Genomic DNA, 17,069 nt, shown 5'->3' on the forward strand with positions numbered 1-17,069 from the left:
ACGGTCTTACGTTATTGCTATTATTACCATTGTTCTGTGTTGCTATATATATTATTCATGCTGTTACGTTTTTTGAAAAATATATGAATGATTTTGAACTACCTACTAACCGATTCAAAATATTAAGTTAATTCGATTACACATTTATACATGCATATGTTTATATTCCAAAAACATTCAACAAATTTAAGTTTAACGCATAGACCTATATTATAAGTTTTTATATATATATATATATAGACATAAATTAACTAGATATAGTGTTGAAGGATTGTATAATTTCATAATTTCCACAATAATAAAAGACAATGTAATATATAAGGTCGATGAATAACTAATAATGTATATTTTAATTTGATATATTGTTGCTATCAATAAATCATCATAATATCACATATCAATAAACAAAATACAAATTGTAAACACCGTGCCCATTGATTAGAAAAAAATGGTCTTTAAGATAAACTACTTCGTAGACCTTTGACAAGGTATTGGGTTACTACTACTAAGTATATTTTTACCAAATTAAAGTACCCAAGGCTAAAGACTTCACTTTAAAATGTTATTACCGGAATACAGTTGACGATTACTTGTGTTAGAAACTTAGAAATCAGTAGTGACTACATTTATGAAACTGTTGGGTGTGAAATTCACAGGAGCCCCCGTTTTGGGTGACCTCGAGATCTCATATTATACTATACACAGATTATATTATATGTTCTAACTTTTAATTTATTAACAATATTATTGAACAGGATAAACAAAATGTTTAATAAATCATTGCGATGAGGTTGGTTTCAAATCAGTCCTCCAAAACGTAATTTTTTTCTACGACTAGTATAATAATACAATAATTATTATTGACACTTGAAAGTAGGTATAACAATGTTCCTATCTATTATTTATTAGTTCTTTAAAACACAGGTATAAGATTGATTCCGTACACTCTTATGTATTTAAGTTTTTAAAAATGTAAATGTTAATAGTATATTTATAAATTATCCCTATAACAAATGCTTTGTATTAAAATTGCATACGTATACAGTGCTCCATGTTAAACAAATAGGTAACAATAAAATTTGTTATATTACTTAATATATTAGGTTCCTATTTCTTAAAAATGATAATTGTCGATACATTTTTCTCCAAATGACCATTTCTACATTTTCCGAACCATTTGAATGGGAGAAAAAATATAAAGACTTTAACTACATTTTTGTTCGTTTTTTTTTTTTGACTATAAATAAACAGACTACTTCTGCTCAATATTGTTTTTTTGTATATGCAATGATAAATCATTAAATTCAAAGGCCAATTGGGCCTTTCCCCCTCCCATAGCCTATAGCTATTAGCTGTGTTATACCAAAGATCAAACGTTATACAGTATTTTGGGACATACTCTATCATGCTCTAATCCCTGTATCACCCTTAGTATCTCGGTGGAAAATCAATACATTAAAAAGTAGTATCATAGCTGTAATAAGTATGGAAAATGAGAATTCTAATTGAGTGTCGCAGATTCAATTTTTTTTCAAAAATTCTAGTATTCAGTATTTTAAATTTTCAAAATATCATTTTTCTTGATCGTATATTTTAAATAAATATTCAAATTAAGCGAAGACAACTTAATTGCTTAGTCGGACCCCACTCCAAGGTAACTATCTAAAAAAAACGTTGACTAAATGTCAAATGTGTATCCAATAAAAAACCTGGATTTACAACATTTGGAGTGTGGGTTTGTGCCAGTAATTCTATCATCGATGTAACACAACAGTACAACACTGTCAAAATATAACCCTTTAGACCATCACTACAGCCTAGCGACTCGTAAGAAACAACTCAATTCAACGTGGGATAGTGTGCTTTCTAGTTTCTCCAATAGCAGACGAAATCCAAAGGTTTCGATCTACTTGATACTTCGTGCTTGTTAATTATCTTACAGATAAAATATGATTTTTAAGTGCTCAGTACATTATTTCATCGACATGGTAAAATATTACTGCATTAATTATAAAATTTCCAAACAATTAGCAAAGCTATGGAATTGATTACCTATATCCATAGATAAAAGATATAGCCTAGCCTAGGGAATAAACCTAACCTACATCCAGATCGCAGAGCCGGCCTAAGGTGAACTGAGGCCCAAAATATCATTCAAATGTGCTGGGCCCAGCCAGATCGTCAACACCAACTTACTATATTATACAACGTTATAGTAACTGCAGCTGATGGGTGTCCCGTTTTTTGGGAAACGGTAAAACTACGCTCTTCAAATTTTAGAGCGGCAAATGCAGGTTTGCAAAGCTACTATAATTATGTCATAAACTCATAACAAAAAGATCCATGTTCCAATCAAGATTGCAACAAATATTCATAGGTGGACCTATCACCTGTTCTATGTTCCTAAGTGTTTTTGTGGAATAAAAGTTTAAAATTTATTCCATAGAGCTCAATGGTGGATTTAATATTATTTAACAAAATAGATAAATAGTTGTTCGTACCAAAACGTATTTCTTCTACTAAAGTTACATAAATTATAATGTCCTTAGTCCTTGTTTCCATCAAAAACTTCTTAAAAATATAAATTACAACAGTATACCGTTATTATTTTTTTATAGTTGTTCCAAAAATATTTCTTCCAGTAACGGAGTCACCACATTACCTCGATTTTCAACCTATAATTTATTTGTACCAAGGCAGCCCAATTTATTTTGAAAGCAGGCTACAATTTCAATTGCATTTGTCTGGGGTTGTGCTGGACATCTTATGAACAAGGCTTGCTTAATCGTATGAATCTTCTGTAGGTACATAGTCACATACAAGGTAATTATAATTACCTTGGTCACATAGGTGGTTAAATAAATCTTCTGTAGGTACAGTCACATAGGTGGTTAAATAGGTAGATAGCAAAAAGAGGGTGGGGAGCTAATGCTAATCTCTATTCTAAGCTGGTCAAGCATTCCTATATAAAATAAAACACACAACGAAATTTAAAGAAATAGTAATAATAGTAAAAATACAAATAATATAATAAAATGTTGGCGGGTATATTTACATGTGTTGACGGGCCTGGGTTTGATTAGCTTTGAATTTTATACCAGGTGCATATATTACGGGCAATGTGGTCCTGGCCGGGCAATGTAAACCACAATTTTTTTTTTCACTAACTAATATTATTTTTATAAATTATAATCATTACCTATTTATAGAATTGATTTTTTTTTTTTAAACAATCATTATTAATTTTATTCATGTACCAAAATATTATGAATATTTTGATTGAATAACAAAAAAAAATTTAACAAGTATTATCATTTTATTTTTATAATAAATTATAATTTTATTATTACCTATTTATTTGAACAAAATTTAGAAGAATGGCACTTTATATAGTCTGTCTGATTTTCTACACTTGATTTTTAAATAGGCAGTACGATAAGTAACAAAAATAAGTTTATCCCAAATGTTTCAAAAAATGTAGTTTATTGTATTATGATACACGCATAAAATTAATAATGATTCTTTAAAAAAAATTCTATAAATAGGTAATAATAATAAAAAATAATATTAGTTGGTTAAAAAAAAATCGCGGTTTACATTGCCCGTTATTCGTTAATAACATCCATAAAAAAAGATATATATAATAATATAGATGTTTATAAGAATTAAGAACACAACATGTTTGGAACAAAAGATCATTAGAAGTTGGAACACATATTTTTATTCCAGACTTGTAAATTATCTCAATTTATGGTATTTACCAATATACCATTATACCACCGTAGCAGTTTGTCTGAAAACATTCTCTTTATCAATTGAATGGCATACTGAATACTGATTACCGGCATCTTATATTTTTTGTTCGGTGTTTACTGTTTATAATTTATATCATTTATCTTCTGTAAATCTCTTATAAGCATTATTTTGTCATGCGATTTTACTTGCTTTGAAATTTTATATTTTCATTTAACAGTTTACGATGACTTCAGTGGATTTTAATGACATTGTGTTACCGGGGAATGACGTCTCTCATATAATTCTTAAAGGAGACACTTGTAAAAGAAGTGAAAAAACCATTGGTCCTGGATTGAAGAGTGTCGACAACAAAATAATCGTATGTAACGGTGGAGTACTCAGGTGTAAAGATGACAAATACTTTTGGATAGAATATTTTAAAAAAAAATACATACCGGCTAAGGACGACGTTGTAGTGGGAATAGTCGCCGCTAAAACATCTGAAATGTATAAAGTTGATATTGGAGCTTCCGAATTAGCGACTCTTCCATACTTAGCATTCACTAACGCTACAAAAAAAAATAGACCTGATATCAAAGTGGGGAATGTTGTAGCTGCTAAGATTAAAACGGCAACGCCATTTATGGAATCTGAAATCAGTTGTGTAGAATATGCCAACAGCATAATTCTTGGTCACTTAGAAAATGGTTTTTTGATTAATGTTAGTTTAAATTATGCATTAAGACTAAGGAGATCAAATTCAAAATTACTTTATCATCTTGGGCAGATGGTTCCCTATGAAATTGTTATTGGGGCAAATGGAAAGATTTGGATTAATAGTTCTTCGATACGAACAACAATCGCTATAGGAAATGCTGTACTAAATGCAGAACATCTAGAGGAAGAAGATATTCCACAGTTAGTCAAGAATTTTAATAAAAGTTTAAATGTTTAAAAATTGTATTTATTAACTATTTTTTATTGTAAACTTACCATTTGATCAATATAAAATAATTATGATTTTTTTTAAGATTTAAGAGCTATTTATATTATAGGTACTATCCGAAGACCTTAAAACAGTTTATGGTATATACATAGATATTGATTAGTAGAATATATTATATTTATATTCTATAGATCTAGAATCTAAACCCTTGTAAATTAATAAAATAATGAATTATTGTATTATTCAATATGTATAAGACAATCAAAATCACAAGTACAATAAATTTTTTTAATGTTTGACCAACAAATAACATGTTGTACTGTAAGTATGGGATTTAATATTGGTATTTAGAAATCATTAGTTAAGTATAGTTTAAAATGTCATTCTAATGAAATAAAAATATATCTTATAAAAACATTCAATAGTTCCCAAAATGCTACTTTGTCAATTTTTAACTAATTTAACATAAGTTTTTATACCTATTTGTTATTATTTAACCCATTCTCTCATAAAAACAAAATATAAGAGAGTAATGTTCCAGTTCTATGTTATAAAGATAGGTATTTAAAGAATAAAAACATCTAATCTGATCACTTTTAATTTTAATACAGTAATTTATAAATTGATTATGAATAAGCTTAATTGTTATAATGTATACAAAGGCAATAGATGTATAAAATTATGTACACGTTTGTCAATAACTCGCAGAGAAAATGGAATCAAAATATAAACAATAGTTATAAAACCAGGATCTTAATTAATTGTAAATAAAAGAAATTAATTATCTACTAATCCATAACTAAATCATTGGTATGAAACTACCGAAAATAACCACTTAAAAAGAGTACAATTTTATAATATTGAGTGTTGTGATTGCAGTTATTAAGAATTATCTATAAATTTTAATTAATGGCACCAAAACAGTTTATATTCTGATAGAGTAATTGCCTATATGGTCATAACATGATAAGAGAGTAATAGTGGTTAATTTTCAGAAAAATAAACAGAATATTATATACAATATTGAATGTCCTGCAAAACATTTTTACTTTAACGCTACAGTCATAGATAAGTACAAATTTAACACATATGTACTACTCATTACATACATAATGTATCTGAAAATTGTCCAGCTGATTTTATCAAACCACAGTATCTTATCAGCTTATATATAATATTTTTGTTGAATTAAGTATGCTAAAGAATTTACAACATTATTGTTCAAATTACCAGTTTTCATGAAAAATTATATGTTAAACATACCATCATAATTAGGTAATGCTATTATTAGTATGGATTTTACATATACCTATTAGTTATTATGTTTAATCAATATCAGTGAACAAAAGTATAACTTTTAAACTTAATATTGTTTAGGACTCTTAAATTAAGAGACAAATAATTTTTATAATATTATGGTACAATACAAATTTAAGAAAACAAATTATAGTTTTTAACTTAGATGCAATGACTCTTAATATATTAATATAATAACTTAATACGCCAATATATTAATAACTTTATAATTATAAAAGAAATGTATTAATAGTAATAAATATAATAATAAAAAACATTTGAATGAAGCTGAATTCTGTTAAATCTATAAAGTTAGGCATTGTACAAAAAATAATTATAAATTCAAATGCTCAATTAAAATAAAAGTATTCTAACAACATTATATATTGTCATACATGAAAAGCAAGTATTTAAATAAAATAATATTTTATTTTAAACCTAAAACTTTATTAAAAACTAGTAATGAGAAATAATAAAAATTACACATACCTACAATACATAAAGAAGTGGGGCGTTTCTTTATAAAAAAAATGCCGTGCTACTTTTATACAAATACAACTTGAAGACAAACTACCTACACTTCTATGACAGACTAGAAAATGAAAACATCATTGTGGAGATACTGTTTAAAATTAGCAAAGAATTATGAACATAATATAAAATTGTGAACCAAAAATTTTAGCGGCAGTCCCAAACTTTTATAGTCTTGTCTACACTACCTGTTATTACAAATGGTTGTGATCTATGGAAATCTAGAAAAAAAAAAAAGTTATTGTGTGAAAAAACAATTGATTATATAACTTACCAACTGTCGTACAAAAGTGTCCATGAGCCAATAGTGTTTTCATATTACGTTTATTTGCCAAATCCCAAATTCGAAGTGTTTTATCATCGCTTGCTGATATAACATATTTACCACCAGGATGAAAAACTAAGCCACGTACCCAATTATCATGTCCAATCATAGTAAATAAACATGAACGTGATGCGACGTCCCACATCTAGAAAAAAAACTTAAGATTAATATGTTTCTACAGTAAAAATTATACAATTCAAATTTAGAACTAATTTTTAGTGAATTATAATTAATCTAACAAGGGGAAACAGTACTTATTCCATAAAAATTATATATTCATTGCATGACAGCAATCAGTAGTCATTTAAAAGTTAATAACAATAAAAATATATGCAAAGTATTAGGCCAAAAATAACTTAATAATACTTTACTTAAAATTAAATTAAAATATAACATGTCCATTACAGTGACTTCTTACTCAATGACTTGGGAAACTCAAAACCTATTATTTGGAGTACACCCTCTGTAAAAGGAAGACCTGACAAATGAAATAACTAATTTTTTTTTATATATAATTTGCATTACCCGTATAAAATAACAATTTTTAATATTTCATACTGAAAATAAAAAAAATTGAAGTCCAATTTCAATTTAAAGTAATAACTTTTAAAAAAATATTTAGTTTGTAGCAGGTACTTATTAGAAATTCCTAGTAAACATTTAAAAAAAGTTTTTAATTTTTTAGTTTGAAATATGTTTTTATGACTAGGTAGATCAATTTAACTAAACAAAAATTATGAAATTTCAAAAAATTATAAAAATTAAACTACATGACTTACAGGAAAGGTTTTACATACAACATTTTTCTAAAGACAGATTTACAAATTGGCTATTTTCATTTTCAAAAAAAATATATAGAAATAGAAAATAATATTTTAAAATATCAATATCAGGTTCAATTATTTTTATTTTCAAATATAACATAAATAATGTTATATAATAATTTATTTAAAACAAAAATTTTTTTTAGATTTTGATACGAAGAAAAGTTATTTAATTTGTCAGGTCTTCCTGTAACACACTTTTAAGTAGAACTCCTCTGATTTTTTTAATCAAGTCTGTGTTACAGCACATAAATTCTAATCAGGATTTTTTTTGTATTATTTTTTATACTAATTACAATTTTGATAGAGAAGAGATAGATAGAACTAAAGCCAAAATATGCATTACATACCTTAATTGATTTATCTCTTGATCCAGAAATAATAAAAGGACCTTCATAACCATTTTTTTTCTGATCTACTCCTGCTCCTTCATTAATTGCTGATGACGATGCAGCTGGTGCCCAAGCTATACATTCAACTACATGTTCATGTCCTCGTAAATCAGCCTATTGTAATGTTGATAAGAATTGTTTAATTAAATTATAAATAATATTAATAATATGTTTTTTAACTTACTTTACACTGGGTTGCAGCAATTATCCAAACTTTAACAGTATGGTCGTTAGAGCATGAAGCTAAAAATTGACCACAAGGGGAAACTTTGACTTTTCTGACCCATTCCCGATGACCAGTAAATGTTTTAACACAGTATCTAGAAATGATATAACAAAAGAATAAAATTTAAAAAATGCTAAAATTGTACTAAAAAATTATTTATAATATATTTATAATCTTACCCAGTATTTACTTCCCACATTTTAATTGTCTTATCTCTTGAAGATGAAACTATGAAATCTCCTCCTTTAAGAAAACATACTCCAGATACACTATGCTCATGACCATGCATTGAGCGGATGCATTCATACGTTTGACTGAAATCCCACAGCTTTATGCTCATATCAGCACTACAGGAAACTGAAAACATATAAAAATTAAAATAAAAACTTACTAGTTTTTTTTCATTAAATAACCTAATAGTTTGCCACTTTCATCAAATGCAATATCTTGAATAGCTTCAGTATGACCTTTTAAAGTTCTCTCATACTCGCCAGTCTCATAATCCCAACTTTTTATAGTAGCATCTTCACTTGCAGATACAAGAATATTAAAAACAGGATGAAATATAACTTTGATGACAGTCTCTCTATGACCGGTTAAACAGTGTGTTTCAGGGGCTCTTGGTATCCAATCACTCGGAGAACGCAATGCTCTTTTTGGAGCTCCAGAATTAATTTCTTTTTCATACTCAGAAAGTTTTGATTCAAGCTCGCTTACCTAAATATTAATAATGTTATCACATATTTATATAAGTAATATAGTGATTATTTGAAATACCACCTTTTTTTGCAGTCTAATTACAGACGTCCATTTTTTTTCAAGTAAACCACCATATTTATTTTCTACTTCACCGGGCATATCTGCATCTTTTTTTAATCCTTCCAAGGCATTGTGATAACTATTGCTACTAAGATAATCAGCAATTGCTTTATTTCTAAAAAAAAAAAACTATTAAGGATCTACTTAAATGTAATGAACATAAAAAATAATATTCAGGTTATAGCAAATAGTATTATATGAGTAATTTAGATCTGCAATGATAAATAACTTTTAAATACCAAATGCTGACTAACAAAAAAAAAGTGACATTATCCAAATAAACATATTATAGACTGACACATAGCTATGCACAAGGTTCAACTTACCACACTTTTACAATTTAGAGTGCTGTAGTAGACATATTACAAAAGTTGTAATACAACCACATCAAAATATGAAATAATGGTTTAAACATTGTATTTACTCTCATTTTTATGATTGCTTGATAATATTATTGTAATTAAAATTAATGTGCATAAATCTTCAATATTTTTTAAGTTATTTTGTTCAAACATAATAAACATAAAAACTTACAATTCTTCACGTTGTCTTTGTGACAGCACCATTTTCATGACTGTCCAACAGTTTAATATATTTGTAACTATTTAAATTATAATTTCCTCAATCTAAAAAAAAAGATTTATTAAATTATATCAATGGCAAAAAAAGAAAACTTAAATCAATAAGTTATTTTATTTATTTTATTTTTAAGATATATTTGTTCAAAGTTATTAGTAAAATATTGCACTACAAAAAACTATAGTTGACTATTTTTAACTATTTTGGAAAAATTTGAAAAGCTATTTGTCTCTAAATGAATAAACTTTATATTGTATATTATATATTATATTTTATGAATCTAACTTCATATTTCTTCTTTTTAATATAATTGTATGTTACATTACAGGGTTAGTTATATATTTGGATACAAATACATTTTAAAACTGTATCTATACTTTCATAAGTACAAAATACTTATATTTACTTATCTTGTAACTTGACACATGGATGAATAGGAAGGATTATTAAAATTATAAAAAGCATATCTAAATTAACCAATGATCAAGTGATATTTACATTACATAGTTTTAAAGTTGCTATAATCGATTTATTATTAACGAATCAAATGTTTATTATTATGAATAATTTTTGTTACAGTAGATATTACTGGCTAAAGAAAGTATAATTGTCAATATATAATGACATATTTAACATTTGAAAATAAAATATCTATTTAGAACGTAGTTACTCTAAGTTAATTTTGTCAGTGCCCAGTGTCACTTTGATGAAGTATGGGGACAATAATATAAGGTATTTCAAATAATACTACAATAGCAGTAGTGTCTATATTGATCACTTTTTTAAGTACCGATATAGCATAGTATGATTAAGTTATCCCTAAACTTCACTTATCAAAAATACTGCTATTGCCTATTTAAGTACTTGTTTATGACTCTGCATCAATCTGTTAAATCAATGTATAGAACAAAAAGCTTTAATATAATTACCAGTGTCGTTGTAAATAACAAAATTATTAAAATGGGTAATAACATACTGCAATTATTATTATTTATATGTATACTAGATTAAGTAGAACAGTTGATGGAAATTATAGAATGATTTTAACTACGAACTTAATAAATATTAGTAAATATAGTAAATATGAAAAATGTTAAATGGAATAAAATATAATCAAAAACAAATGAACTTATTATCATTTAATATTAATAAGTAACAGCATACCTGTTCCAGATGGTAAATGACATGTAAGAATAGTATATTCTACAACGCAATAATTTCAAATGCTTTATCACTAGAGAAAAAACTTGAATGTTTTATGCAAAATATGTATTTAACTTTTAATATTTAAGTAAGAGAACTTCATTTCAAGAAAACGATATTTTTCACTTATGCTTATTTAATGTTTGTTGTATTTTGTGATATAAAACAATATGGCGTCACTTTGTGTAGATATGAATAGTGATTTATGTAGAGAAAATCGAAGTGATAAGCGAATTGATATAAAATTCCAATAATATTGTTCTGTTATCTGTGATAATATTATACAATAATATAATACATATTATTATACAAGGTGATTCGCCTAGCATGTTCACTCCTATATTTCCCTTAGTAATGAAATTATTCAAATTCTGATTTTTGGAATTTTTAAACACTTATACTTAAAGACCATATTTTCAAATTCTTTAGAATTATTGTACTTCTTAACCTCCCCTCCACTCTTTACTGTAAATTATTTAATAAAACATTTTTTAGAAATGTTGATTTGTCTATACTTCTTAATTGAAAATTCGAACGAGTAGTTTCTTAGTTATTAAAATGCTTATGATAAAGATAAATGCTAATAATCTTTTAAAATGGTTTGACAAAAATATAGAATAGATGTAATTCGGATCTAATAGAGATCTATTAGGAGGTAAGTATTATACTTGGACCATTCTTATAAGACAAGGATGGGCAACTCAGAGTTACTAGAGGTCCAATTATTAGAAACTTAAAATCTAGCGGGCTATAGCATGGAAAGCAAAAAAAAAAGGGTCATTCAAAATATACATTATAAATAGCATTTATTTTGTTTATAATGTAATTTGAAAATGTAGCTCGGGCCAGTTAAAAAAGGCTCGTGGGCCGCCAGTTGCCCCCTTCTATTATAAGATATAAGTATACCATTATTTATACCTGTTGATAGATTAATAGGTAGATAGGTATTAATTTCCTACTATAATTTTCAAATCACCATAACCACATATCTTCAAAACGCCATTATCATGATTCATTAGTATACCTACACAGAGTTATATAACTCAAAGCTTAAACACTACAAAACACTCGTTGCCTCCTTCGAATTCTGATTTTGATAATTAGAATATAGAATATTTTCAGAAAAAATATTTTTTTATCGACTTGGGTTTAAAAAAAACAAATAATAATCGAAAATTTCATTTGCTTATATATTTGCTATTAAATAATTCAACACGAATTAAAATATTTTGAAAATGTTATGGTGTATAGATAATGTTTACACAAGTATTCAGTGAAAATTTCATACATCTACGGGTTAGAATTACACTAAAAACCAAAATCGATTTTTTCGAAAAATGGATTTGCGTATTAACTATATAGTTAACTATCTTAACTACAAAAAATCTGGTATATACAATATATGTATAACAATCTTTAAAAAAAATTAAATAATTATAATAATTATCTAATATTTAAGTTTATAAGTAAATAAGTTATCAGTTTAATTAACTATCGTCAAAAAAATTATACTAAAATAACCTACCAATTTCCGTATATATGTAATATATAATATATTTAATAGATTTATTTTGTGAATATTTAGGCGATATTGGTACCTACAAGATTTTTTATTAATTTCGACAGGTAAATAATTTAGTTTCCAATTTATATTAATAATAGTTGGATGTTTGATTGTGCCTCACATCATATTTTTTCGTTCACCTAATCATATGTACTGGACTTTTTCAACTTTTATTCTTTGGACTTTTGATTAGGTTTTTTTTTATTACTTTAAAGTTTTAACAACTGAGATTATTAGCTTACGTATTTACAATATTACTGTTACATTCAGATAGCTAGGTACTTTATAGAATTTTATACTATTAAAATATGATTAATCTTAGTATGTACCATGTAGAAAAGAAGACACAGTTTTTGCTGTTAGATACATATAATTTTATAAGGTTATAAAGTTTGGTTGTTTTGAGGAAAGTTAAAATTTTGTTGTAATTTTCATGATCGGGTCCAAATGCTTTATAAAGGTGTTCAGGTATTTTTAATGAAGTTCTAATGTCTGCATAATTCTGGACTGTGGCAGTGTTGACGTGGAAGTATACCCCGCTCTGCTATACATTAGGTGTCCATATAGACATATAGTCACTGTAATGAATTTGTTAAATTTGAATTCAATATATAAATTCATTGCATACGAAAAACGATTCTGAGTGGAGACGGTCTTTCAGCCTATAATATAACTTCAATAAGTACGTATATAAGTATAACATTTAATGACAATTTCAAGTACCTACCAACGATTACTATTTTTTGAAATAACAACCAAATAAGAAAATCGTTGTATGAAAATATTTATTAATTTAAGGGTGAACATTTAATGTCTAATTTAAACCGTAGTAAAAAAATAATATGACTTTCCAGTAAACATTATTTTTAATTTATGGAAATTTAAGAGGAATCATGTATTAAATATGCAAAACATAACTATAAATAGTAATTTTTTACAAATTTCTAATTCAGATGAATATGCTTATATAAACATTCAGTGACAGTTTCGTCTATACTGGGTTATTTTTTAGTTAAGTTATACTAAAGAACAAAACCTATTTTTGAGTAAATATCTCAGTTTTTCCTTAGTTTTTTTTTTGTTTATCCAGTGACTTTTAAAAACTATGGGTAATTATTACTTTTGACCCATTCAATAAGTACCAATTAGATTTACTTACAGAGAAGATGCTGTTGAAGAAAATTGAAGCATTTTTACTGCCCCCAAAAAGATGTCAAATAAATAAATTTTAAAAAGAGGGCACGTGGACTGTACGCCTGTACATTAGGTGTTTAGAAGGTAGCTGTAATGGATGGTATTAAATTTGAATTCAATGATGTCATATCATTATTTACAAAAAACGATTCAGAACAGAAACGGTATATACAAAAAAAAAAATGAAAATTGAAAATATCCGTCAACAGCTTAAAACAAGTCAAAATATTTTTTAATTTCTATCAAGTATATGAAAAGATGAAATATACATATAGTGTAAATATCAAGTGTCTACAAATATTCGTTTTTGAATAAAAAAATAAGAAAATCGAGATTATGAAAAATGGAATGAACATCCAATGTTGAAAAAAATGTCAACTTCGAACACATACAAATTTAATTTATTTTCCAGTGGAATTTTTTATATATAAAGATAGTCAAATTTATAAAAAAATCTTGTATTCAATTTTTAAATCTTATATATATAATGAAAAATTTTTATTTAATTTCTATAACTCAAAATAATTTGAGAATTTTTATGAATTTTTTCGATGTCTGTTAAAATTCTAAATTCAAACGCTCATCTAGAATTATTATGGATTTAAGCTCAATTGTTTTTTCATTTCCACTGACAAAAACTTATGAGAAACCTTGTATTATATTTTAAAGTGTTTTGACCGAGCTAACATTTTTTTAAATACATTAATCGAAAAAAAAAACTAGTAATAGGGTATTCAAAAATTGTATGTCTCAAAATATATTGAAAATTGTATAGTGAATAGTAATTATAACAAAAACATTCAGTGAAAATTGCACGTTGGTATCTACTATCTAGTATCTACGGCCATTTTTTTAGAGTAACTAATCAAAAATCAAAATTGATATTGCTGAAAACCGATTTTGCGTAAAAATTCCAGTTATTATTTAATTTTTTGTTTACGTTTCCCGATGCTTTTGAAAACTGTTGAGAATTATAAATGTAGACCTCCCAAATGCACCTACTAGATTCCCACCGGAAAAGATATTGAATATGAAAATCGAAGCATTATTTCGATATATATTAATCGCTTCGCTCAGAATCTTAAATACTTATTGTTCAGATCATGAAAAATTAACGTTCAAGGCCAATTGATTTTTTATCTTCGCAGATTTGCATATCACAAAGTTGCTGACATACCGTCATACCTATTTAATCTATCATTGTGTTTTATATAATATTGACGTCGTCAAACGATCACCACACTTAACGCTACAACCAATTTTACCAAAATTCCTCAACGCATAGCGAAGAAATATATCTTTCTTATCATTTTTATATTTGGATACATAAATAGGTACAACTTAAGTTATCATTTTTTTTTATTTAATTATTAAATATCATTTGTTAGTGGTACCAAAAAAAAAAATAAAATCGCTAAGACACAGATTAGGAACAAATGCATTTTAACAACCCCCTCCTGATTTTCAATTTTTTTTTTAAACGACTTGTTTCTTTATGCTTAAAACGATGGGGCATTTTTTCTGCCGGAAACTATTATTTTAGAAGTAATAAAAAAATGTTTGCGATTTTACGTTTATACGCACGAGCGCAACATATTATGTAACTTTCCTGAAACGCATATGAATTTTTTTTGTTTTTCTGTATTTTTTAACTATTGACATAATATATATCTACATTTTTATATCAAAATCACTATTTGTTATAACTGTTTTATCATTTATAAATTGTATATTATTATTATTATGCATATTAAATTATCTTTATGACAGTAGAATAAGCTATATCAAGTTGTTTTGCAATTATGTTCAAGTAGCTACCTACACAACAGGCTAATGAGTATATTGTAACCTTATTGCTTGTTAAAGTGACATAAATAGTGGCTCCCTTCACTTTCCGAATCTGATCACCAAACTCCAGGTTCTCCGGATCTCGAGTTGGTTGGAGGCTCAGCCCCCCCCCACCCTTGGCTAAAATAGAAAAAATCCTTCATGGTCGTGGGAGAAAGCATATCTGCCTTCAGGCAGATGGATAACCTAACAAGTAAACTTAACTATGTTAGTTAAAGTAACACGAATAAGGTGGGCTCCCTTCAACTACCATCTTCGTTTGCCAAAACCAAGGAGGCCTGACATCGCCTACAGCCTCAGTTAGATGCGGGCTTATCCACCAACCACCCCCATGTCTAAAATGTTGATCATGTTGAGATAGAGGAAATTGAAAAGTCAAAAAGTGAAAATGAGTCAATCAGTGGAGATAATGATCAATACTCAAAATATTTAAATAATGTAATATCTTTATAGTATTATTAAATATATTTTACAGTATTTATAATGACAAATGACGTATTGACGTGTTCATAATATTATTATTATTACGTGCCCTAGTGACTGTTGTGGTATGTGATGTGCGGCATGCGAGCCATACCTATGTACCATATAGCCACAAACTTGAAAAGGCTTTAACTTTTAAATAATAGTTAGGTAACATTTTACTCCATCGTTAGCATAAAGAAACAAATCGTTTAAAAAAAATTGAAAATCTTGAGGGAGTTGGTAAAGTGCATTTTAGCCATATATTGTTCAATTGTGTGATAGTACAGTAGGTACCTATTTTAAAATTGTAAATTGGTTGCAATTCTTAAAATACTCATAATTTCAGGGGACTCCCTGAACCAAAAAAATAGTGTATAATGTAAATATGTGACTACCTATAATGTATCACATAAATTTAATTTTGCACCCACCGATCTGATTTTCTACGGGCGTCCCAGCATAACTTGCTTTAAATATAATAAAATGCCCATAACATTACCTAGATAATAATCTTACTTTAAAATTTTATAAGGTCAATTCACTCTAATTTTTAAGTTAACGGAGCTAAACGAGAACTGCCTAGCATAAAATTTAGTAACGTCTCCTTAAATTGTGGGCATAGACTTCTACGCTGCAAAATATAGATATCTGTGATTGTGGGTCTTGTCGATCAAATTGCATTATGATTGTAAGTTACTTGTTTGGTATCATGTAATAATACCATAGATATACTATACTTATTTTTGAAAAAAATATTAAATAAATCAATATCTTGTTGAATAGTGTTCATGAAAAGTATGGCTCAAGCTTTAAAGAAAATATCGTTCTGATAATAACTTTCCCGAAAACTAATTTCCTGTTTTTTAAGGCCCTCCGATAGCTTGCAAGATTTTCAAGGAAGAATTTGGAGTGTATCGATACGTCGTATCAAGGCAATTTTGAGCGTTCAAGAAGTTACACGTGCAGTATACAAGCGATACGTACCGACCCGTATCGGACTCGGACTTCGATACGAGTTGGTACGTATCGATACGTATCGAATTTTTCTTCTTGAAAATCTTGTTGCTGTCTTGCCATTAATGTTATAGATCTGTGGTAATAACCAAGTTACAACCGTGTATA

General features: G+C 27.1%; 2 protein-coding genes across 3 annotated transcripts; one reads left to right on the forward strand and one right to left on the reverse strand.

Annotated features, from left to right (window-relative positions):
- The first annotated feature begins 3,824 nt into the window (after positions 1-3,824).
- LOC111029389 (putative exosome complex component rrp40) lies at positions 3,825-5,899 on the forward strand. Its single transcript, XM_022308365.1, has one exon. The coding sequence runs from the start codon at positions 3,980-3,982 to the stop codon at positions 4,688-4,690; it is 711 nt and encodes a 236-aa protein (XP_022164057.1). The 5' UTR covers positions 3,825-3,979; the 3' UTR covers positions 4,691-5,899.
- A 487-nt stretch (positions 5,900-6,386) lies between these two features.
- On the reverse strand, positions 6,387-11,062 carry LOC111029388 (lissencephaly-1 homolog). Of its 2 annotated transcripts, none has more exons than XM_022308363.1 (9): positions 10,838-11,062; positions 9,629-9,720; positions 9,056-9,209; positions 8,689-8,992; positions 8,455-8,632; positions 8,234-8,369; positions 8,008-8,163; positions 6,783-6,978; positions 6,387-6,729 (listed from the first exon to the last, which is right to left on the reverse strand). In XM_022308363.1, the coding sequence occupies exons 2-9, from the start codon at positions 9,664-9,666 to the stop codon at positions 6,656-6,658; spliced, it is 1,236 nt and encodes a 411-aa protein (XP_022164055.1). In that variant the 5' UTR covers positions 9,667-9,720; positions 10,838-11,062; the 3' UTR covers positions 6,387-6,655. The 2 variants fall into 2 exon arrangements, with proteins under 2 accessions (XP_022164055.1, XP_022164056.1); XM_022308364.1 differs by lacking the exon at positions 10,838-11,062 and adding an exon at positions 10,603-10,751.
- Between the last annotated feature and the right edge of the window lie 6,007 nt (positions 11,063-17,069).

The sequence above is a fragment of the Myzus persicae genome, unplaced genomic scaffold, assembly GCF_001856785.1.
Source record: "Myzus persicae strain clone G006 unplaced genomic scaffold, MPER_G0061.0, whole genome shotgun sequence".
Classification (NCBI taxonomy): Eukaryota; Metazoa; Arthropoda; class Insecta; order Hemiptera; family Aphididae; genus Myzus; species Myzus persicae.

What these genes read in the sequence shown, in the direction of transcription:
- LOC111029389 (XM_022308365.1), top strand. Translation starts at nt 3,980, where the DNA reads ATGACTTCAGTGGATTTTAATGACATTGTGTTACCGGGGAATGACGTC.
- LOC111029388 (XM_022308363.1), bottom strand. Translation starts at nt 9,666, where the DNA reads ATGAAAATGGTGCTGTCACAAAGACAACGTGAAGAATT. An exon ending in TAATTAGACTGCAAAAAAAG is followed by an intron (nt 8,993 to 9,055) that starts GTGGTATTTCAA and finishes ATTAATATTTAG; the next exon opens with GTAAGCGAGCTTGAATCAAA. An exon ending in CAAGAGATAAATCAATTAAG is followed by an intron (nt 6,979 to 8,007) that starts GTATGTAATGCA and finishes TTTTTTTTCTAG; the next exon opens with ATGTGGGACGTCGCATCACG.